This window comes from Balaenoptera acutorostrata, chromosome 4, assembly GCF_949987535.1.
Source record: "Balaenoptera acutorostrata chromosome 4, mBalAcu1.1, whole genome shotgun sequence".
In the NCBI taxonomy this organism is placed as follows: Eukaryota; Metazoa; Chordata; class Mammalia; order Artiodactyla; family Balaenopteridae; genus Balaenoptera; species Balaenoptera acutorostrata.
The window spans coordinates 73020959-73044412 of NC_080067.1; the positions used below are offsets into that span (position 1 = coordinate 73020959).

The 23454-nt window shown below is 41.8% G+C and overlaps 1 protein-coding gene across 1 annotated transcript in view; it reads right to left on the minus strand.

Annotated features, from left to right (window-relative positions):
- P3H2 (prolyl 3-hydroxylase 2) overlaps window positions 1-22166 on the minus strand; it is a 161907-nt gene extending 139741 nt beyond the window's left edge. The window contains exon 1 of the mRNA XM_007195216.2: window positions 21378-22166. Within this exon, the coding sequence (XP_007195278.2) occupies window positions 21378-21851 (474 nt within the window). The 5' untranslated portion in view covers window positions 21852-22166. The remainder of the gene's footprint in view (window positions 1-21377) is intronic.
- Between the last annotated feature and the right edge of the window lie 1288 nt (window positions 22167-23454).

Genomic DNA, 23454 nt, shown 5'->3' on the forward strand with positions numbered 1-23454 from the left:
TGATCTCTATTCTATTCCCTGCACCTTTGGGGCTACATACATTGCAAAACCCACTAAACAGCAATCTAATACTGATACTATTCCTTCCACCCAGGAAAGCAAACTCTTGGACCACATCCTCCCATCTACATCCACAATCGTTTTGAGTTACAAGCAGGAAATCCCAAGCCTCGAGCTACATTTCTTATTTTGCTTTCTTCAACACTGCAGTCCTAGCCTTGGGATTCTTGCAGAAGGCATTACTTTGGGAAGTTATTTTCCATTTCTCTTGTATATCTGGTATCCTTCAATTCTATGACCCTGGTTGCTGGTAGCAACGAGAACTATTCTAGATACATCTGTCCTAATATATGAAACAGTGAAGGAAATTTAGCAGCCAAGTCAAACAGCCTACTGATTCACGTTTTCCCTGCAATTTCCAGGGAACCTAGGCACAGTGCCATAAGTATTGGGACAATGGTGGCCTTGGAAAGGCTGACTCAAGGTCAACAGCCCTGATGTAACAGTTTGGTTGTGCTTGAGTACATATACCAACAACAGTAGAGTACTAGGTTCCTTTGACATTCTGCCCAGCCCAAAATAGGAACTGAGAAAGCTGGGATAATAAGAAGCCACATGTACGTAGTATTTTGCAATACACAAAATACTTATACAGCCAATACGAAGAAATGTCTCCCCAATAATCTTACAAAAGTAAGGAGACCAAGTATAAGTATGCCCCTTTTCTTCACCATAAGAGAAATCTCATATTAAAGATGTAAAAATATTTGTCCAAAGTCATGCAACTAGAAAGGGAATGACCAGGACAATATCCAGATTTCCTGACTGGTCATCCACAATTGTTTGGTTATAGCAAGATAATTCTGCCACAGTCAAGCCAAACCTAATCAATACCACAAATCTGAAAACTTACTAAAAGAATAGAATCAGTATTTCCCAAAGTGTGATCCATTAGATTGAACAGAAAAGCTAACATGTGTTTCATGCTAATGACTTGTTAGGCATATCTAAGCACTTTATATGAATTAGCTCATTTAATTGTCAAAATACGTCTAGGAGTTGCTCATCTGACAGACAGGAAAACTGAGACTTATTATCATGCTCATTTTCCAGACGATGAAAGTGAGTCTTAGAGACATTAAATAACTTGCCCAAAGTTACAAAGTTATACACACACAGGAGCTTGAAGTTGATTTCTACCTTAAGTCCAAAATCTATAAAATATAAAGAAGTACTCCTGAGAAAGATACAGTTTTCAACATTTTGCTTATAATCTCCAATAGGAAAGAACAACAAATTCCATCCAACACTTTAAGAGCAGGGATTTAAGTGGAAATTTCTCTTGGCCACATAGTGAGTAAGAACAAGAGAGGGCTAAGTCCATGAAGATATATCAACTAAGGGGAAAACTCAAAAACAAGTTGCTATTCTAACTTATTACAACTCAAGGGAAAGACATGTAAATATATCATGAAAGGCAAAATCAAAACCAAAACAACAAAACCACGTGTAATTGTGAACCATCTCTTTCAATGTACTATCTTAGATTCTGAAAATCATGTAGTCTTCAGCTGATCAGAGAATGGAATTCACACTGTATATCAGTGTTTACACTGAGCACAAATAGAATATTTACAAACTAAATCCAGACATAAACCAAGAACTCGACAAATATAATTGAGGCGCATACAACTGTTGTTTCTTTTATGTGAAATGGACAATTGGGACTATTACCCAGATGACTCAAGGAAGAAGAGTGGGGTGTGGATTCCATCTCAGATGGAAAAAGCTTTGGGGTCATCCCACATTCAGTTGTGCCATTGTGCTAGCTGTTGGCTGGAAACAGTATTCTCATACCCGGCCCCTCCTATGCTGTCATAGATCAAGGAGCACAGACACCCAACAGGGCCATAAGCTCCCATATATTAAAGAGAGGGCCAAAGGACTGAATTAGAATCTCTTTAGCTCAGAAATACCACATATCAGAAAAGATAAAGATACAGAAGAGCAGCATCATGAGGGTCTTGAAATGGAAACTTATTAGAATATATAGTTTTGTGGCTCCAAAGAACTCTCCAAATCTTAACAGAGAACAGCTGTGACATGTTGGCAAGAACGTTGGCCTTGGGCCACAAAAAAGCTCCCCTGAGTCACAGTGGACATTCTCTCAGTGCCTGACTGGACAAATCATGAGACTTCAGCTTTCCTTCTCATAGGGCTCTCATGAGGAAGTGAGGACGTGTGTATGAATGTCCTTCACCAATTTCCAAGCATGATGCAAACATGAGCAATGATTATCTTCATTTCCATTGTAATTGTCACCACTCAAAAACAAAGAGAACCCAGTTCAGGAAGCTGAGTGCTGGGATATATTATGCATGTCCTGACTCTGTCACTGATATACTGCATGACTTAAGGGAAGGAATTGCTCTGATTTTTCCAACACTGATTCTTTCCATGCATTTGAATATCAGAAATAATGATACTGCTTTCTCATGCACAGTTCAATAATGCAGTCAATAAGAGACTGACTCATAAACACGCTACTAATAAAAAACAAAAAATTTTAAACCCTAAGAAGGCATAGCACTGACATAACTTCAGCCCTATGATCATGCCAGTTGTGATTTGAAAAGTAATGAGACCCCCACTTACTACACTATGGGGCCAACTCTGACCTCCCTCGCATGTTCACATTCCTTAGTTTCTTTCTAACCTCCTGTATCACATCTAGAAAGTCTTACTTGAAGGCCCAATTTTGATTGCTCCTAGACTTCCCACAAATTGCTAGATCATCTTTGGGAGCTGATGTTATCATAGGAATTCAAAACAAGAAGCTGCAAATATTCTAACCGTTGGCCTTATCAAACAATTCCTGCCCCAAGTGTTGTTTCAAGCAACAGCTTCCACTCCCTACTCCCCAACCCCCAGGGACAAAAGCATGCGTGGGTCTGGAATGTATGAAAGGAAGTCAGAGATCTTAAAAATTTCAAGGACAAAAAGAAACCTCTACATATGCTCTCTTACGCCTTCACGGCCCATATTTGACTTATGTAAGCTCAAAAGTGTTCGGAAAAATACTTTTAGGTCATAGTATTAAACTTTATGGCCAGCATGGATGTTGTCATTGTTCAAGTAAAACTGAGCAGCTTACCAATCCAAAAATGGGCGGAAGACCTAAATAGACGTTTCTCCAAAGAAGACATACATATGGCAAGAAATATATGAAAAGATGCTCAACATCACTAATCATTAGAGAAATGCAAATAAAAACCACAATGAGGTATCACCTCACACCAGTTAGAATGGCCATCATCAAAAAACCTACAGGGCTTCCCTGGTGGCGCAGTGGTTGAGAATCTGCCTGCCAATGCAGGGGACACAGGTTCGAGCCCTGGTCTGGGAAGATCCCACGTGCCGCGGAGCAGCTGGGCCCGTGAGCCACAATTACTGAGCCTGTGCGTCTGGAGCCTGTGCTCTGCAACAAGAGAGGCCACGATAGTGAGAGGCCCGTGCACCGCGATGAAGAGTGGCCCCCGCTTGCCACAACTAGAGAAAGCCCTCGCACAGAAACGAAGACCCAACACAGCCAAAAATAAATAAATAAATAAATACTTGAAAACAAAAGACCTTCGATATATGTTAATGACATTAAAATTTCCTTTAAAAAAAAATCTACAAACAATAAATGCTGGAGAGGGTGTGGTGAAAAGGGAACCCTCCTGCACTGTTGATGGGAATGTAAATTGATACATTATGAGATACGTTATACATTATGAGAATGTAAATTCTCCATTATGGAGAACAGTATGGAGGTTCCTTAAAAAACTAAAAATAGAACTACCATATGACCCAGCAATCCCACTACTGGGCATATACCCTGAGAAAACCATAATTCAAAAAGATACATGCACCGCAATGTTCACTGCAGCACTATTTACAATAGCCAGGACACGGAACCAACCTAAATGTCCATCGACAGATGAATGGATAAAGAAGATGTGGCACATATATACAGTGGAATATTACTCAGCCATAAAAAGGAACGAAACTGAGTTATTTGTAGTGAGGTGGATGGACTTAGAATCTGTCATACAGAGTGAAGTAAGTCAGAAAGAGAAAAACAAATACCATATGCTAACACATATATATGGAATCTAAAAAAAACAGTACTGATGAACCTAGTGGCGTGACAGGAATAAAGACACAGACGTAGACAATAGCCTTGAGGACATGGGGGGCGGGGGGCAGGGGAGTGGGACGAAGTGAGAGAGTAGCACTGACATATATACACTACCAAATGCAAAATGGATGGCTAGTGGGAAGCTGCTGCATAGCACAGGGAGATCAGCTCGGTGCTTTGTGACCACCCAGAGGGGTGGGATAGGGAGGGTGGGAGGGAGATGCAAGAGGGAGGGGATATGGAGATATATGTATATGTATGGCTGATTCACTCTGTTGTACAGCAGCAACTAACACAACATTGTAAAGCATTTATACTCCAATCAAGATATGAAAAAATAAGATAAAATTATCTATGAAAAAAAATGAGCAGCTTAGTGTGGTAAAAAATGTAAGAGAAATTTTTATTACTATAGTAATAGTAATTTTTTTTAACATCTTTATTGGAGTATAATTGCTTTACAATGGTGTGTTAGTTTCTGCTGTATAACAAAGTGAATCAGCTATACATAAACAAGTAATAGTAATTTTATGACATGAAACAATTTAACAAATTATACATATTCTTATATGAATAAGAAATTACTTGCTTTTACATTACATTTGTATAGAACTTGAACATTTTTAAAATTCCTTCCTGGATCCTTATAGTAAACTTGTTGCATAAATAGAGTAAATATTTGTAGCATATCCCCCATTTCAGAGAAAGGGAAATCGTTTCAAAGAAATTAAAGACTTTTTCAGGGATCTGTGGAATCAGTCTATTGTTTTGTAATCACACTGTATACCATTCAGGATTTAAACAACACTAGGGTAGCGTTAATCTCATGCTACAAAATTAAAAATTAAGAAGGTGAGGTCTGAAAATTAGAATTGTCACAATTCTTCTTAAGTTATATAAGCCAGATGTAAGACAGAATAATAGATGATAGGCAGCCCATTAGAAAAATAATACTGATAATAATATAACGTCAGCAACAATTATTATTTAATGAGTGCTTATACTATGAGCCAGGTGCTGTTCTAGGTGCCTGACAGGTATTCGCTCATGAAATCCTCACAACACGCCTATGGACTTAACCCTGTTTTAAAGACAGAGGCTTTAAGTAACTTGTGGAAGGTCATAAAACACCACCTCATTCACTTTCTAGAACAGTATTTCTTAAAATATATCCATCGTCCATGGCTTATTACACGGACCGCCAACAGTTTCAGACTTAAAAGTGATTTCGTTAAGGTATATTGCACTAATTGAAAAATGTAGGTTCAATTAAACTACACTTAATTGAAAATGTAGATTTCAATTTTCATAGAAATCCCATGATGGTCTTAATAATCATGACATTCTTAAGGTCATACAAGTTCTTTGCTGCACTACTCTGGGTGTTTTCTGTCATCTACCATTCAGTTATCAAGGTGCATCTAATCTTTCTTACTTTATAACATTTACAGGTTGTTTATTATTATTAAATTTGCAATTGTATTATCATTGCTATGTTTTGATATAGCACCATTCTACAAAAAGAAAAAAAAGAAAAAGATACATGGTTCCTTAGTGATTCACCAAAGGCTGATAGTAGAGATAAAAACAGTAACAAACACCAGAACTAAAAATAATATACCTGATTTTAAAAAGACATTTTGCAAAGTTACACTCCTTATAGCAAAAATAATTACACTGAATACTACTGCCTAGAAGCTTATAAAAAAGAGTCTAAAATTAATAACACATATTATGACTAGAAAGAAAGAAGAATGAGCTTCTGGAAAAATTCCATTTTTAAATGACTGCAAGATGTCACATAATACAATACATACAATGAGGAAGGACAATTATTATCATATGTTTTGATATAACTATATTTTACTGTATAGTTGGATAATCCAGTAGAGAAGACTCACATCTGGTCAACTGGTACATATGTAAGGGAAAAGTCAGGAGTACCTTGTTCATTTATCACTAAAAGCCCATGCATCATGAAAAAGACTTCAATGTTCTGGTTTAACTCAAAATATTATGTGAATCAGAACATGGGTGTGTTGGAACAAGATGTGTTGAAATCCAAATGGATGATAGAGCACTGATTTGATTTTTTATGCAGCAAACAAAAAGTACATTTCAAATAAGAGGTCTTGCCTGAATGTCGATACTTAAAAACTGCTTTATTCACAGAGAACAGTTGGCACTGACATTTTATATCCTGATCTTGACATTGTCCTTGCTCTTGTCATTACAGGAAATAACGAAAATGTTGAATAAAATTGAATCTTAACTATTAGCTTACAAATTTTCAGAAGGGAGTCTGCAAAACTGTGTAGTAAATACAACACTTTTTCTAACACTGAATTTAGAAAAGAGAGATACAGTCTTTGAATCGACTGACGAGATTAAAATATTTCTTCAGGACACTGACACTGCTGAAAAAGACTATTTCTATCATTGCAAAAAGCTTGCCTATTTGGCTTTCCTCTTCAATATATTCAGTGTTTTATATTGCCTAAGCTTACCATTTTAGTGTCTAAATATCAAAATTTTTAACGTTGAGGGTAAGATACTAGTAATTACTGAGACCATATTGAGGTGCAAACAGTTTAATTGCTGAGAGTTTCACAGTTTACTAACATTTAATGACCTTGTTTTGTCAAGGAAATATTCTGCCAAACATTAAAACATATTAAAGTTAATAGAGACTTTCAAGAGTATACATTCCAATCACCTCATTTTATAAGTGAAGGAACTGAAGCCCAGAAAGGAGAAATTCATCATCTTATCACCATAGAGAGTTAGTGCCAGAGTTATAGTTAGAGCCACGGTCTCCGAACTCATTACTCTAACTAGCACTGTTTCCAGTGCATCCACCCAGCTTCACATTAATAATCGTAAATTGACCTATGAACTTGGCACCCTCACGAAAGAGCCCTCTTTCAAAATGATGACCAAGTGCATAGAGTGGCATTTTTAAATGCCTAACTATATGGAGTATTAAAGGGATAAATTCATGCCTTAGGAGAATTGACAGTTCAATTTCAACAAACAAGTATCAAGTTCCTACCAAGTATAAAAAATCAGTGATGTTAGCCATGTGTGAATGTTGAGGTCAAAGACCTGCACATAATAATCTGGAACATAGGAAGTATTGATTATGGGACTGTCATATGGATTTTGCGACAGTGAGAAAGAGAAAAGAGAATTGTTACTTAGGAGCATTTTTCTTATTCTAAACCCTAAATTAAATTGGTTTCCCATATATAACATGGTAGGTAAATCTTTATTAAATATCCTATTGGGAAAATGAACCGGAATGATCACATACTTATTTATGAAGAGTTAAATCACAGTATTCCAGAGGGGTCTCCTCTATGGACCTATAAATAAGTGAAAGGGCAGGCGGGTGGCAACTCAGCTAAAGGGTTGGGATTTTTTACACCTCTAAGGAAAGACTTAACAACCTTATATGAACCATAGCACAGTCCAGTTGATCTACTTAGGTTTGATTTAGTGGTGGTGAGATTTTCTTTTTGTTTACCTCACTAGATCACTGGCTTATTATAAAAGGATATAACTCAGGAACAACCAAATGGATGAGAGACAGAGGGCAAGGTATGGGGAAGGGGCTCAGAACTTCCAAGCCCTCTTCAAATGCCCTACTCTCCCAGCACCTCCACATGTTCACCAATCCAGAAGCCCTCCAAATCCCATTCATCTGAGGTTTTATGGAGACTTCATTATGCAAGCATGATTGATTAGCTCATTGACCACTGGTGACTGATTCAACCTCTAGCCCCTCTCCCCTCCCTGGAAATCAGTGGGTGGGACTGAAAGTTCCAACCCCCCAATCAACGTTGGTTCCCCTGGCAACCAGCCCCCTCCTTAGGTGCTTTCCAAAGGTCACCTCATTAACATAAACCCAGTTGTGGTGGAAGTGGTGATGAGATTTGACTAGAGATTTTTATTAGAGATCAGAAAGGCTTTTCTGTAGCTTTTTGCAGTAAAGCATTGGTAACAAAGATTACCTCAAGTTTTTTTAAATAAAGTCCACTCAAATTGTATTCATCATCATCATCACTATAATTTAAAGATCACTTAAAGAATATGCATGAAGACTTCTGATTCTGAACAAGATGGAGTAAATTCATTTCTCCCTAGACCTTCTCTTGAGCACACCTAAAAACTCCGGACAGACACAAGAAGATTCAGAAAGGTGGCATGAAGAGGCAGATGGGCTAAGGACCTGCCCCTTGAACACAGAGGTGAATTTCCTGGGTTTTCTTTTTGTCTCCCTTATATCCCAGATTGGACTCTGCCTGCAACCCGGACATACCAATGGGAGCAGACACAAAAAGGCCCCACCCAAAGCATGTTCCCTTTAGTTAAAGAACCGAAATAGTGAGGCATAGCAGAATAGAAACATCTGTGATCATACTTGCCCAACTCCAGCCAAACACCAGGGGAAAAAAATCTTGCTGCCCCCTGCCCTTGGTCAGCTCCTAGGGCAGGAAGCCTGGACTTCCACTCCCCTCCTCTCCAAGGGTAGCAGGCACTCCTCCCCCTCCCAATTAGAGAGTAAGAAAATAATTTCAGAGGAGAAGGAGCCAGCTAAAGGAATTTTAAAACATTCTTTAGGAACATTTAATATCCTTTAAATATTCTTAAATATGATGATCTGGGCAGACACCCTGGCAACTCATATGTGAAACTGACCAGAATGGACATTGGCAGAAGGTTTGATAGCTGAACTACAGTGTGGAATACGGCAAGGTTTTCAGTTTAGCCTCTGGATAGCACACAAACGAAGCAAATGAGAATAGCAGCGCCAAGACTCTGTGAATGAAATTGGGTTTTCTGAGTATACCATAATACACTCGCTAAGAGAGGTGCACCCACTTTCAATTCCTAAGCATGTTTGTTCTGATCAGTTGTTACCCATTTAACCTAAAACTCTCACTGGTACTATGCAACTAAATCCTTTTCAGATGTTATCTCAGAGATACTTGAACCAGAAATCAAAGGACTGATGCAGATCATACATATGGATACGGTTACTGCTAAATATTCCCTGTGTGTGTTTGTGTGTGTGTGTGTGTGTTTCCATGTGTGTTTTAAGGCCTTGGCACTGTTTTTTTTTTTTTTTTTTCTTTCCTTTTTTGCCTTATGTAAGTTATTTAGAGGGAGTGTGCTGGTGACCCTGGTCTAAGATTACATTAGCCAGAATTAAGAAGCAGGATAGAGAAAAAGCTGTAAGATTTTTTCCAATGAAAAAGTCTTTAATGATACACCATCTGTGGGTATAAGACATTTTCATTTCATAAGATCGTGGAGTCTTATTAACTCTGGATTGGAAAATGTTAAATCTTATCGATCTCAACATCGCTTTAATGTTTAAACCTTAAATGCAACTTCCCTGTTGAAGCATTTGTCTGACTTATGTTTGAACACCTTCTTTTTGGGCTATTTATTATATCTGAACAGCTGTTAGTGTTAGGAAAGTCTTCCATATCTGAGCCAAGGTCCTGTTTTCTGTACCTTCTGTTACTTGGGCCTACTTGTTCAATTCCTAGGTGCCATAAAGATCAAGAACAATTGTCTCAGATAACGATCTTTCTAGAACTTCTTTATTTTATTTATCTACTCATCCTTATTTCAACTGTTTCTCATAAAACATAGTTTTGAGTCTTTTATCTGTATCTTTTTGTCCTTCCTGAATGTGCCCTAGTTTATCTTGTACCTCTTAAAGTACCACCAAATTAAACATTAGTGTGTCCTTCTTCAAGCTTTACTTTAAAATGATTGATTGCCCAAAGGTGAGGACTAGCATCAGACACACTGAAAGTACCCCCTTTCTTTTGACCTTTTAACCTTCCTTTATCTCCATTCTACCGCTTTGTATTCCATTACCTTAGCTCATCATTTTTCTTTTCCACAGGTAGATGGTTGGCTCACAGTGTACCTGTCCACTAAAGTACTTTAGAATCTCAGGCAGAGGTAGCAGAGTTCTTATAAACCATCTGGCCCAACTGTGCCCTTGTCCGAACGGAGACCTCAAGGCATTAGTGCCACCATTGGGGACAGGGCCTAAATTGCTTGATTCCTGGACTCAGAACTCAACTATATTTTTATCTGAGCTACTCTTCCATTTGCCTGACTGTTATACAAGAAGCAGTCTTATTTTTGGTAGCTGTGATGAGATGGTTGTTGATTCCCACACCTAGGCCATCTCCCAGGAGTACCTGAGATCAGGGTGGTGAAGAGGCTTAAAGGGGTTTAAAATTCCCAAGATGCGTTGGTCTGTGGGAAGAGATTTTATCTGTTAATAGGAAACAATGAAGGTTTGGAATGTGTTTGAACAGAGTCTATTTTTTGAAAAATACTAAGAAGAAGCCACAATCTCAGGAAATTGTGAAATCAGAGGGTTGGAGAATGTAATGGGGAGAGAGCAAAAGGACATTTCTCAAAACAGCAAACAGCAGTCCCAAGTTCTCATTAAGAAGATGACTCGTTTTAGTCTGATGGTGAAAGGAAACTGCTAAGCATATGCGCCAATGTCTAGAGAATCAAACTTGAAGTCAGCAGCTCCAACTGAGCAGGTAAAGTTCCTGTTTTGTGTGTCCCCAAGTTTTCTCTACCTACTGTACATGTAATTATCGTCTCAGTTTATCATGATATATTTGCCTATCTATTCTTTTGCCTTTCATATTCCCTTACAAATTTTCTCTCTCCATAGCAGCTATGAGGCAAGGAATAAGTACAGTTGACCCTTGAACAACATGGGGGGATAGAAGCACCAACATCTGCGTGGTGGAAAATCTGCATATGATTTACATTTGGTCCTCCTTATTCACGGTTCTGAATCTGTGGATTCAACAACTGGGGATCATGTAGTGCTGTAGTATTTACTACTGAAAAAATCATGGGCCCCCATAGTACAAACCCATGTCATTCAAGGGTCAACTGTCTTCCTGTGTCAGTACTGACATAAGTAAGCCCACAACACTTTTTTTTAAATTAACTTCTCACAAGAAGCCAGTGAAGTAGGTATGATTATCCCCATTTTCCAGATAAGAAACTCAGGTTCATACATGTGAACTTTTCCAGTGTCACATAACTAATAAAAGGCAGGACTCTTTTGAATATAGGCCTGTTTCATGTCAAAACCCAAAGTGTGAGAAGTAAAAAAGAACTCCAGTTTTGTCCTCAGAAAAGCCTGGATTCAGATTCTGACTCTATTACCGACTAGCTGTGTGATCTCAGACATACCATCTAACCATTTAATCAGTTTCCCTATTGCAAAATGAAGAAACGGGGAACATTTGGCTACACCTAGGATTTCAAAGAAACCTGAAATGGCAAAATGGCATTTCCCTTAACAGTTGGTAAACATTCACTGTTGTGCATGTGGAATCTGCCCCAAAGCCATTCCTTCCTTCTCTGTTTCACCAGGAAACTGAGTGGCTCTGCTACCCTGGGCTGTATCAAGGCAAGAACATCTCAGCCAAGTATGGGGCCTTTGGCATTACAGGAGCCAAGAAAGACCAACATCTGCTTCCGGATGATTGGTCTTATTACAGAGACATGGATTTCAGAGGATGCAACATCCATGTTTGTTTTTTGTTTGTTTGTTTGCTTTTTAACATCTTTATTGGAGTATAATTGCTTTACAACGGTGTGTTAGTTTCTGCTGTATAACAAAGTGAATCAGCTCTACATATACATATATCCCCATATCTCCTCCCCCATGTTTGTTTTGTGTAAACTCCCTTCACATGTGGGGCCCTGCTTGGACTTTTTGATTTATTGTTATTGCCTTCCTTTACCTAATTTTTGCTATCATCTCTTCATCTTTCTCCATCTATTTCTGCATCTCCCTCTGCTATGGTATGAATGTTTGTGTTCCCCCAACATTCATGTGTTGAAACCTAGTCCCCAAGGTATTAGAAAGCAGGCATGTGGGAGCTGATTAGGTCATGAAGGCAGAGCCCTCATGAATGGAGTTCATGCCCTTATAAGAGAGGCTCCAGAAACCTTCCTGCAATGTGAGGTCACAGCAAAGCAAGACTCTCACCAGACACCGTATCTGCAGGCACCATGATCTTCGCCTCCCAGCTTCCAGAACTCTGAGAATTAAATGTTTGTTGTTTATAAGCCACCAGAGTATGGTCTTCTGTTATACCAGCCCAAAAGGACTGAGACACCCTCTGACTCTCTCTCTCTCAATCTCACAATCATTTCTTCTTTCCTCTGACCCCCTCTCATTTTCCCCACTTTCCAGCCTTCTATAAGATGGCATTTGGGGTTTGAGTCAAGCTGCTTTCTAAGAGTATATGTGATAAAGAACTAACCCCAAGAAAACCAAGAGTTGCAGTGGATTACTTTTACATGACTGAGTTTGGGTACTTTCCGAGTTGAATGAAAAACCCATTAATTCTGGAGTTTGGAGTTCACAATTGAAAGGTGTTAGTTTGTATTGCTAAAGTAACCTGTCCTGTCATGTTCGGATAATAAGTAGAGAGAAGCCAGACTACTCTGGTCTTTCCTACAAGCTGAATCAGCGCGGCCACGGGCAGGACCAGCTACGGGATACAAGCCCAGTGATTTGCATCTTGGAGAAAGAGGCTCTATTTCCAATGGAATTCCCCTCATAAAAGATATGACGCTATAGCCAAACTGTTTCATAAATATCATGATTCATCAGTGGATAAATTGCCATCTAGCATGTGGGTTGTCCAAAACTTGATTTGTACTTGTCTAATCTCAATGCCCAGTTATCTTAAATACGGCTACATGTTTAAATCAGTGGTTCTCAAAGTGGGGTGATTTTGACCCCAAGAGACATTTTGCATTGTATAGAGACATTTTTGGTTTTCACAGCTTAGAAGCAAGGTGAAGTGTGTTGCTACTGTTGTTGAGTAGCTAAAGGCCAGGGATGAGTCTAACCGTCCTAAAATGCACGGGACAGCCCATCACAACAAAGAATTATTCATCCCAAACAGCAACAAGCCAAAGTTGAGAAACTCCAGCTTAAATGCCTACTGACCTGAATACCTGAAGATTCCACTGTGTAATTGAGCCCTTGATCATCCTATAGAAACAATAATTGTCTGTGAAAAGTCTCTGTCCCTGGTGGCATTTACTAAATGCCTTGTACTACAATCCAATGCTGATTGTTGATTCTGGATTCAATCTGAAAAATATTCCTAAGAAATAATTCTTACTTCAGTGGGGAAATAATTTTTTTATGGTCTTCTGGATTAATCTTTGATACTATAATTTGAGATCATTTTTGAAAACAGCCAAATCTGGCTTTAAGGTAATTCACTGTGTCTGGTGTCCTAATTATGTGTTGATTTTTTTGTGCAAGCCTATTAATCTTGGCGAAGTGAAAACTAAGAATTTAGCGTTCAAGCAGAAAGAATAAATCAAAATTGGCTGAATTAACTTTCCTGTGATTCAGGGTTTGTTAACAGTTTCTGTGTTTTGTTTTAGATTTATTTATTTTATTATATCTTTTGCTTTTCTCCATTCCTTTTCCAGAGTTCCAGTATAATTACACTGTAATCTTCAGCAGTGTCTCATTACTTGCACAAAAACTCAACCCATTATTTGTAGATAATGAATTCCAGCAGGATCATTCTGATAGCCCTGAACTTCTGGAAAATCTGACTTCTTGGATCTCCCTCCTTCTGGCTCTTATACCTTCATTTCCCTTCCAAAGAAGATTCTTTGCCTCATTCATTTTCATTAGATTTATTGGGGTAACAGCATTAATCCAGGGGCCTGTTTATGAGATTTTCCCAGAAATGGGCAGAATAGTAGTGCAAGGAATAACACTGCATAAGGTAGCTTTTATTTTCAGGGTCTATCCCATTTGGAAAATAATGTAACTGGCATGTTATGTGTATCAAATTAATTTTGTTAAGTTCGTGTTTTCAGTGTGTGTCTTACAATTAGCGGTCATCAGCAATGTCACAGAGATGGGAACTGGGGTTCTTAGATTCTAATCCTGGCTCTTCCATTAAACTGCTGGATAAATTTGGACAACTTGATTCTTTTTCAGATTTTATTTTCCCATCTTTAAAATGGGAGGATGGGAACACAAATGTTCTATGAATGTGGCAGGGAGCAGTTGCAGAAAGATGGGGAGCCAAGAGGAGAGGGAAATGAATATCTTTCCCAACATATGCTCAACTCATGCACAAATCATATGGGGAAAAGGGACATAAAAAGAATTTCATAGAAGTAGACGCCTAGGTCTGTGGAGCAAATTAAATAAGAGGCTCTATGGCCTTCATTTTATTAGAACCAAAGCCCTAACATTACCTCTACCACTACCTGCTTCTCCCCTCCCTTGATTGATCCCATCAACCCTCTCCTTTGCAGATTAATTTCACTGCGTAGATCACCGGTAGGACACGGAATGTGAAAGGAGAGAGAGAAAGAGAGAAATAAGTATAGAAAACAAAGTAAAGCAGAGAGGGGTGTGGTCAAGTGAAATCAGCTTCTTCTGACTATAGCCTGCAGCTCTCCTCAGTGCTAAACCCCCAAAATCATACACACGGCACTGAAACATACCATACAGAAGGCTGACTACAAATCATTTTTTTTTTTTTAATTAATTTGTTTATTTATTTTTGGCTGTGTTGGGTCTTCGTCTCTGTGCGAGGGCTTTCTCTAGTTGCGGCAAGCGGGGGCCACTCTTCATCGCGGTGCACGGGCCTCTCACCATCGCGGCCTCTCCTGTTGCGGAGCACAGGCTCCAGACGCGCAGGCTCAGTAGCTGTGGCTCACGGGCCTAGTTGCTCCGCGGCATGTGGGATCTTCCCAGACCAGGGCTCGAACCCGTGTCACGTGCATTGGCAGGCAGATTCTCAACCACTGCGCCACCAGGGAAGCCCCTACAAATCAATTTTTTTTAAAGATGTGTTTGGGCCATTTGGCAAATGAGGGCCAGCTCTCATGGAAATTACATAGCTAGGAAGTCAGACAGCAGGAAAGGAGAGATGAATAAAAGGACAGAAAAAGCATTATAGGAGAAAAGCTGAATGGAAAAAAAAGACGGGAGAAATTATTTTTCCTAATGAGAAATGCAAAATTTTCCACCAGACAACAGTGACTCTTGGCTAGGTGGCCAACATGTCACGTGAATGAAAATGCAGGGTGGGTGGGGTGATCCAGGAAGCAGGGCCTTGTATCTGCACTGTCTCTGGAGGCACCAGGTCCACCACAGGTCTCAGTGGCACCTCTGATTCACCAGACTGCCCCTCAGGAGGTAGCAATACCCACTGCACAGAGTCTGGAAAAAGCACTGGACTAAAAATTAAAATAACTACATTCCAACCCAGCTCCGCTTGCTGACCCTCCTTGATTTGTCATGGAACCTCTGAGGCCAGTGTCATCAGCTATTAAGTGACAGGGATAGACTTCTTCATGATTTCTGAGGTTCCTTCAAGCTGCAGCATTTTTACCATTTTAATAATTATCACTCCTCACCCTTGCAAGACCGCATTTCTTAAGGAAAATACTTATCCCTCCCTCTCTCACCCCTGCTTCACTGCCCCAAACCAATTATTTAACTTGGAGAGAGAGGGTTGAACAAGATGCTCTCTTGGAGTTCCTTCCAGCTCTCTGAGATCGGGGATTCTAAGACACCCAAGTTTACTCAATTCCTTAGTAATACAAAAGAACCCTTATTACACCGAATCCAATCAGTTTTCATTTTAGGCGAACCCATCCACTTTTCAGAATTTTCAAACTCCATCCACGAAGCAAACTGACATTTTATCAGACATTCCCGAAAGAATACCACACACCTATCCCTTTGGAGTTTATCACTGAGCAAATGATATTCGTGACAGAATACATTTGCTTCTCAGAGATGGGATCTGTGGAGACAAGCAGTTCATTACTTTCTTTTATTAAAACTTGCAAAGGAATACCTGATTCGCCAGACTGAGATAGGAGAAAACCTGTAAGCAAGTGCTCCCCTCACCTAATTGAATTTTAGGCTGCTGTGGCACTATTTGCAATCACAATGGATGACTGATAAAGAGCTGACTGGGCCTGCAAAGGGTCAGCCTCCTGGAAGGAAACAAAAGAAATTCTATCTGCTTAGCACACAGGAACTAAGAGCTGGCTACACAAAGAAGCTCCCAGGTTTCCTTCCTAAGGAGTGGGACAGAAAGATGATGACTAGTGGATTTTGATGATTCAAGCTCAAAAAAAAAAAAAAAGAAAAAGTCCAAATGTAAGAAGAAAAAAAAAAGTCTCACCCCTTGAAGAAATAACCACCAGGAAACTTCAAAACAACTATTTCAAGAAGACGTAAAATCAACTTCCTATTTGAAATAATTTGGGGACAAAATGCACATAGTCTACATATAAGTAAAAAGAGATTTAAATATGGGATTTGGGAAAAGTTTTTATTCTGAACTAATAGAATATATATCATGCACATGTCATGTGGCCTACGTTTCAAACTTTTTTAAAGGCCTTCATCTAGAAAGAGAAAGAAGTTGATAAAGCAGAATAAGAGGGCGGAAAATCCTTGAACTTACTTTTTTTCTTTTCTAGAAACCACTAATAAAATAAATTATGGTCAAGAAAAAGGAAGTTTAGGGAGCTGACTCTAGGAGGGAGATAGAATTGCCTAACTTAATTGCATTTCCCTTCCCCCCCACCTCTAATCTTAAGAAGAAAAACAAAGGTCAAATAGCACAAAGCACCAACTTAGAAACAAAACATGGAGGGGCAAGCTTGTTTTAAGTAAAAAACATAAATAAGCAGCACTGGTTGTCTTTTTTTATTTTATTTTATTTTTTCTTTTACTAAATGGCTGGGAACACTGAAAGAAAAACAGATACTGTCAAAGTATGCCTGATTATAAAGTACACAGATAAGAAAAAAGAAAAGGATCTCGCTTACATTTGTTTAAATTCCACAAATGTACATAAAACAGGCACAGCATGTCAAGAATTTTCCGAAGCATAGTTTTAGGAAATAAGGATTAAATTAGAAAAAAAAAATGGAGGGGGAGGGAAAGGAGGTTTGCAACATTAGCCGGAACTTGCAAGTAGAAGAGAGTGAAAAGTCAAGCAATCTACAGTCCTTCTATAACTTCCTCCCCCAACTGACCAGCCAGGAAACCAAATAACTAATTTGAGAAAACCTCCTGCCGCCACACAGAAATCTTTTTCAACAATATTTCATACACGAGCAACCAAACTATCATTCATTCAACAAACATATACTGAGCATTTACTGCTACTGCCCCCTGTTTTAGGTATTTGGGGGAAATATAAATGCTGAGACCCAACTCAGACCTACTGAACCGAAATCTCCAATTTTAAATCACATTTTTAATGCCCAGGGGATTCATAATAATTATGTATCTGCTCATCTTCCAGATCTGGAAACTCCTACTTTAGGAGGTGCAAAAATGACTGTGACCATTCTTGATCTCAAGGAGCTCACATAAGTGATGCACAAATATATGAATTTCTCCAAAACAAGGTTCAAAGTGAAACATGATATGAGAGGAACATATTCTCTACTGTGGACATTCAGAGGAGCAAGAAATGATGGATTGTTGGGGGTTGCAGAGGGAGTGAAAGAGGATCTCACAGAAATAGGTATATTTGTCCTAGTACAGTGACCAAAGAAAGTGGGAAAATCTACTGTTATAACTAATAATAATAAGAGATACATCTCCAGTGTTTCTGGAAACAGAAATGGGCCCTGTCCCCAGTGCTTTATACAAATCCTCTCTTAAACCTAAACCAATCACGTAGGTCCCATTATTTCCCCATTTTGCAGATGGGGAAACTAAAGCTTAGAAAGTTTATGTGATTTGCTCGCAGTCACAGAGCTAGAGATTGAAGAGCTAAAGTTCAATCCCAGATCGATCCCATGCCAGAGCCTACATGCCTCCCAAAGAAGAATAAATAAACCCAGATGTGCAGAAGTGTCAGACACATAAAATTAAGCATCCATTGTTCCCGCTAGCTGAAGGATGGCAGAGTGGGAGGAGATTGGGCCTGTAAAGTTAAGCGGCAGCCAGGCTGAGGGGTGCTGTATTCAACACTGTGGGCTCTATACAGAAGCAAGGGGAAACCAGTGAAGGTTTCCGAGCAAAGACTGCTCTAATTAAAGCTTTATCTTAGGTTTTAGGCTGTGAATCATGAGTTACATCTTACAATCTGAAATAATAAAATTTGATAGTTTGAAGAGTCTCACCCTGCCTTTAAACAAAAAAGTGTGGATAGGATCTAAGTGGAACTACCACCTCGTAGCTGTCCAGAGGATTTCCCAGCATGCCAGGGCTTAAGGAAGATTCTACAGAATAGCCCTTAAGATAAATGCAGTGAGTGTCTGTTACCCCACAGGACAAGGACTGACTCATTCCTGGAGCTGTCCAAATCTGGCAAAAGAATAGCCCTGGGGACTCAGCATTCCCTGGGACCTGAGGTGACTCCACGGGACAGTGGATGTGCACAGGCATGATCAAGTATTGGCAGAGCCCAGACCCCTGACTCCCAGTCCTGTGCTCAATTCATCAAATCAAATCGTATGTGACACTGGGTGAACCCCTTCCCCTGTCTGGATTTCCCTTTCCTCATCTGTGAAATGAGAAATTGATCTCAACAGGCCTTAGATTTTACAATTCTCAATCTTTCCCTTCCAACACTCTAGCATAAAGAATCCGCTGCCATCAGTGGCTCACTAACTGGGATTTGGGGGAGGAACGGCATCTCCCAAGAGCTTCTACAGTTTGCAAACCCCTAGCTGAGAATAAATGTGTTTCCTTATCTCTAGGAAGTCTGCTAGTTCTGACCATATTACAGGAGTCACAATTCTCAAATCTTGGCTACAAAGTCCTCACTGAATTCAACCTGGCCCAGGATTATTCTTTTCAAATGCAGACTGGATCACTGATATCCAAAGTAAGTAAGCAACACAAGGTACCATGATCATATGCAGGTATATGCAGGGAACCCCTCTGTCATCAGGGAATGAACACTTTAGGATTCAAACCTGCCAGAGCCCAAAGATACTGTTATTTTGAGAGTTCTGTTTTGCTATCAGAAGATTGTGTGTGTGTGTGTGTATGTGTATTTATGAGTGAAATTCCCAAGAAGCCAAGCAAAGGCTAAAATTGTGGAGTTCTTGCAGGGAGGGAACACCTTATTCGATGTTCATAAAGATGCTCCTGTAAACTCCAACCCATCAAAAATGAATTTCCAAAGGGGTAAGAAGATTTCCTCCTTAAGAGATTATCAGTTATGTAGAAATTGTACCTATCGGAGTGGAGCTGAACAGGAAGCAGATGCAAGATTTGTTCTGCTCTCAGAAACATTGCCAGTAAAAGAGAAATTAGCACATGAACTCACATATTTTTGAAAGGACTTCTTAGACTTCATTGGTTCATCAGACCACAGCCAGTAGTTCACCCACAGAGCTACCTGTGAGTGACTATCTCCTGTAATCAATTCACTGAAAAACACTGAGGCATGTTAAAGCTATGGCTTCATCTTCTTTGACCTCCAACCAGGAGATGGGAGCAGGAGAATGATCAATGTTAACATTAGCAGTGAAGCAAGTGTAATTACAGAACCAAAGACACTCACATTTTGAGAGTTACCTCGTGGTTATTTATTTTTATAGGAGTGAAAATAAATATGCATTCCTTTTCCAGACCTGAGAAAGGAAAATATGCCCAAGATGTGTGACAGAACAATCAGCAGGACTACCAACCTCACATCTGCGACTCCTGGGAAGACAGTATTACAGGGGGACCAAACTCGACCACCCACATTCTGCTCTGGGAACTAGCTTAGTATATCTTCAGCTGTCGGGTACTCACAGGCCCCTCTCTGCCTGCTATTGACTGATTTCTCTAAGACTACCAAAAACTGTGCCATTCATTTAAAAGAAAGCAGATTTATACTTAATACATGCCTCAGCAAATGCTTCAGGAGGCACAAGCAAATAGAAGACAAATCCTGGAAGGGATTCAGGCTTTCTCCTTATTTCTTGCCCAAGAGACTAAATGTAGCAACTTAGCCAGAGCACTGGGAGTTAAGAGTTAGTTACAGTTGTGATTTCCTGAACTCTACCAAAAACTGCAAATCTGCAGAGAGCCCTACCAACTGTGAGCTCAGAGACCTTGTGGGATGAGCTGCAAAAGACGTTAGAATATCTGCACCTGGTGTGTATTTTTCACCACTTCAGAAATGCAGCCTGATCCATTGGCTGGCATGACCAACCAACCCCCAAAGCTGCCACTTCTCCAACAGCTGGAGAACAGACATTGATATACTGACATAGAAAGGCAGAAGGGGGAGAAAGTGTAAGTTCAGAGCAACATGGATGAGTGAGAGTGGGAGATTGAGGAACACAGGCTAAATTCTCTCTGCCGAAGCATTCACATAGATCTTTAAAACTGTGAATGTGGGGGAAGATGTCAGTATACACCGTCTACATCCTGGCACTAACTTCAGGCAAGTTGAATACACAAAAATAAAACCAGAAAGAGGGAGCATCTGATGGTGAATAATTCAGTCCGATGCTTACCTCCAGAAACTGGAAGCCCTCTATCAAAGGAGAAAGAGTCAGCACTTTGGGTACTTTTAGTGAGACTGCCTCACACAGATTCACCTCTTCCATGCACACCTCCTCTTTAACCTTTGATCTTTCCTTTTTGTGCTAAGTGCAGGGGGAAAGGCAGAGGGATGGGTTTCGGAGCAAGTCTACTTTTAACTCTGCTGTTTTGAGACCGCTCTCTTTTAAACTTCAAAGAAAAGGTGCAGACTAGCTTGTAGGAGGGATGAGGGAGCGGAGGTGGAAGAGAAACTGGGTGAAGCTAGACCAGGGAATGAAGCGAGAGGAGACCTTATACTAGACCCGGCTCTACCAACGTTCAGACATTAGTTCTGAATGGGTACTTTAAACGTCTTATCGGTACAGTCCTCTTTTGGAGAGAGAAGTGGATGCCGAAAGAGCTAATGGCTTGCCCAAGTTCATCGAGTGTTGGTTACAGAGCTCGGGCCACCAGCTATGTAGATCCACACATGAGACAGAACCGTTAAAGGAGACCCAGTCTGACTCGCTAAGGAGCAGCGCGACGGCCAAGAGACGGGAGCCGCGGGGAGGGCTGGAGCGCATCCCAGGGCAGCGGGGGGCGTGAGGTGTGCGCTCTGGGTACCTTGATGTAGGCCCGCTGCAGGTAGTTGTAGGGCACTCGGCGCTGGAAGTCGCTGCGCACATCCTCGCTGGCGCGGTGGCGGGACGCGGGGCCCCCGAGGCGCTGGCTCTGGCAACTGCGGTAGCAGCGCGCCCGCTCAAGCAGGGCGCGGAAGAAGGGTAGCTCGGCCCCCGGGCCAGCGCCGGGGGGCACGAGCGGGCGGCGCGCGGCGCAGTGGCGGGCGCAGCGTGCGCGGATCTCCCGCAGGCGCCGGTGGCTGCGCAGCGCCGCTTCTAGGTCGCGCACGGCCACCTCGTAGTCCCCGCTGTAGTAGGCGGCCACGCCGCTGGCGTAGAGCAGGTCGAAGGGCTGCAGAGGCCCGGGTTCGGGCTCGCGCTCCGGGCACTGGCCGTCAGGGGGGCCGCCCCACAGCGGCGGCGGCAGCAGTAGCCAGGGCAGCAGCAGCGGCAGCTGCGCCCAGATGCGCTCCCGCATCCTCCGCCGCGGACGGGCGCCGGCCGGCCACGCTCGCAGTCGGCTCCGGGCGCTTGGCGTCCAGGCCCCGTCTCCCGGCTCCGCGGGCGAGATCGCCGGCCCTGCCGCCAGCCGGTTGCCCTGGGAGCCTCAGGTGACCGGCGGCGCTCGGCGGACTGAGAGGCGGAGGCCGGCTCGGACGGCCGCTCTTAAAGGGACGCCCACAGCTCACACGCTCCTCCTGCTGCCCGAGCCTCCGCGAGCCGCTCGCCGGCGCCCAGCGCGCGCCCTGCAGGCTCCCGGCTGCAGCCGCCGGGAGGCCAGGGCCCGCACACCCCAGTGCCAGCCAGAGAGCCAGCGCCGCTGGGGGCCAGCCCGGGGCGGGGCGGGGGGCAGAGCCTGACGCGTGGGGTCCATTCGAGGTTGCAGAATGGACATGATTACTCCCTTTTTAGAGAGGAAGAAAAGCCGGCTTAGCGAGGATAGGGCTTTCATCATTTTCTGAAATGTGTCCGTGACCTCGCAGTTTGCAGCGTCCTTCACCTTCACATGAAGCAGTGAAGCTCCCTCTCCAGCTGTGAGGAAAGCCCTAGAGGGCCAGTTGGCCCCGTTGGGAGGCCTGAGGAGAAAGGTGATTAGTCCATGTTTATAGAACTGTGAAAAAGCGAAGGCAGGACTCAACCCTGGGCCTTCAGAATCAAAGCTTGCTTACTGCTCCGTCTCTTAGAGAAGGCCCCACCCTTGTTTCTCATCCCACTTTGTATGGGTGTGTGTCTGTGCATTGGGGCACGGAGTAGGGACACGGGAACAGTGAATAGCCCACCTTTCTGTGCGGAGGAGGGTGTCACAGGACCCAGAGAATTGTTGGAATGGCTGTACTTAGATTCCGCCTGGGTCAGTTTACCAGTGCCGTAAACTTGCACAGCGGAGCCTTACTTAGGTTCCTCATCTACTATTGACAGACAAATATCCCAACACGTCAAACGGTTTTCAGATCTAAATTCTTTTTGCAAGAGTTGAACAAAGAGGCAATTGAATAAACCCAGTACTCCCAGGACTTAAGCAACGACCATCAGTCTAGGAATGGGAAAGCTGACAGAAATGGGTGCCAGACTCCAAAGGACTAGCTGGAGGCTCTCCTGTTCCTCTGTTTCTCCTCCCTCTTAAATATCTTCTGAGCCAAGGTGTTCCCTTCTTTCCTGTTCCTTGGCTTCACACTCTCACAAGGATTCCTGAGAACTTATGCACTGGACCCTTGACTCCAGCCTGCCTCCTGGAAACATTCCTGTGGTCTCCTAGTGCTTGTGGCAATCTCACCCAAGTCTCCCTGGCCACTGGGATGGTGAGCAAGAGGGAAGGGCAACAGGAAAGAACACTTACCGTATATAGCTGGTATGAATTCCCCAAAGAAGGTTTTTCCGTGGAATCACCACTAGGCCCAGGAGGCTGCCAGAGTTTCATGCTCATTCCTTCACTCATTTTGTTGGGTTTGACCACTCTGGCCATAAACAGCCTTGGCTCTGTAACTCCAAGGGACCCCAAAGAATCATGCTCTTATTACTTTTCTCCACCAAACCTCACTTATTTGGCTTATTCCACTGATGGAAAAGCTTCACCTTGGAGC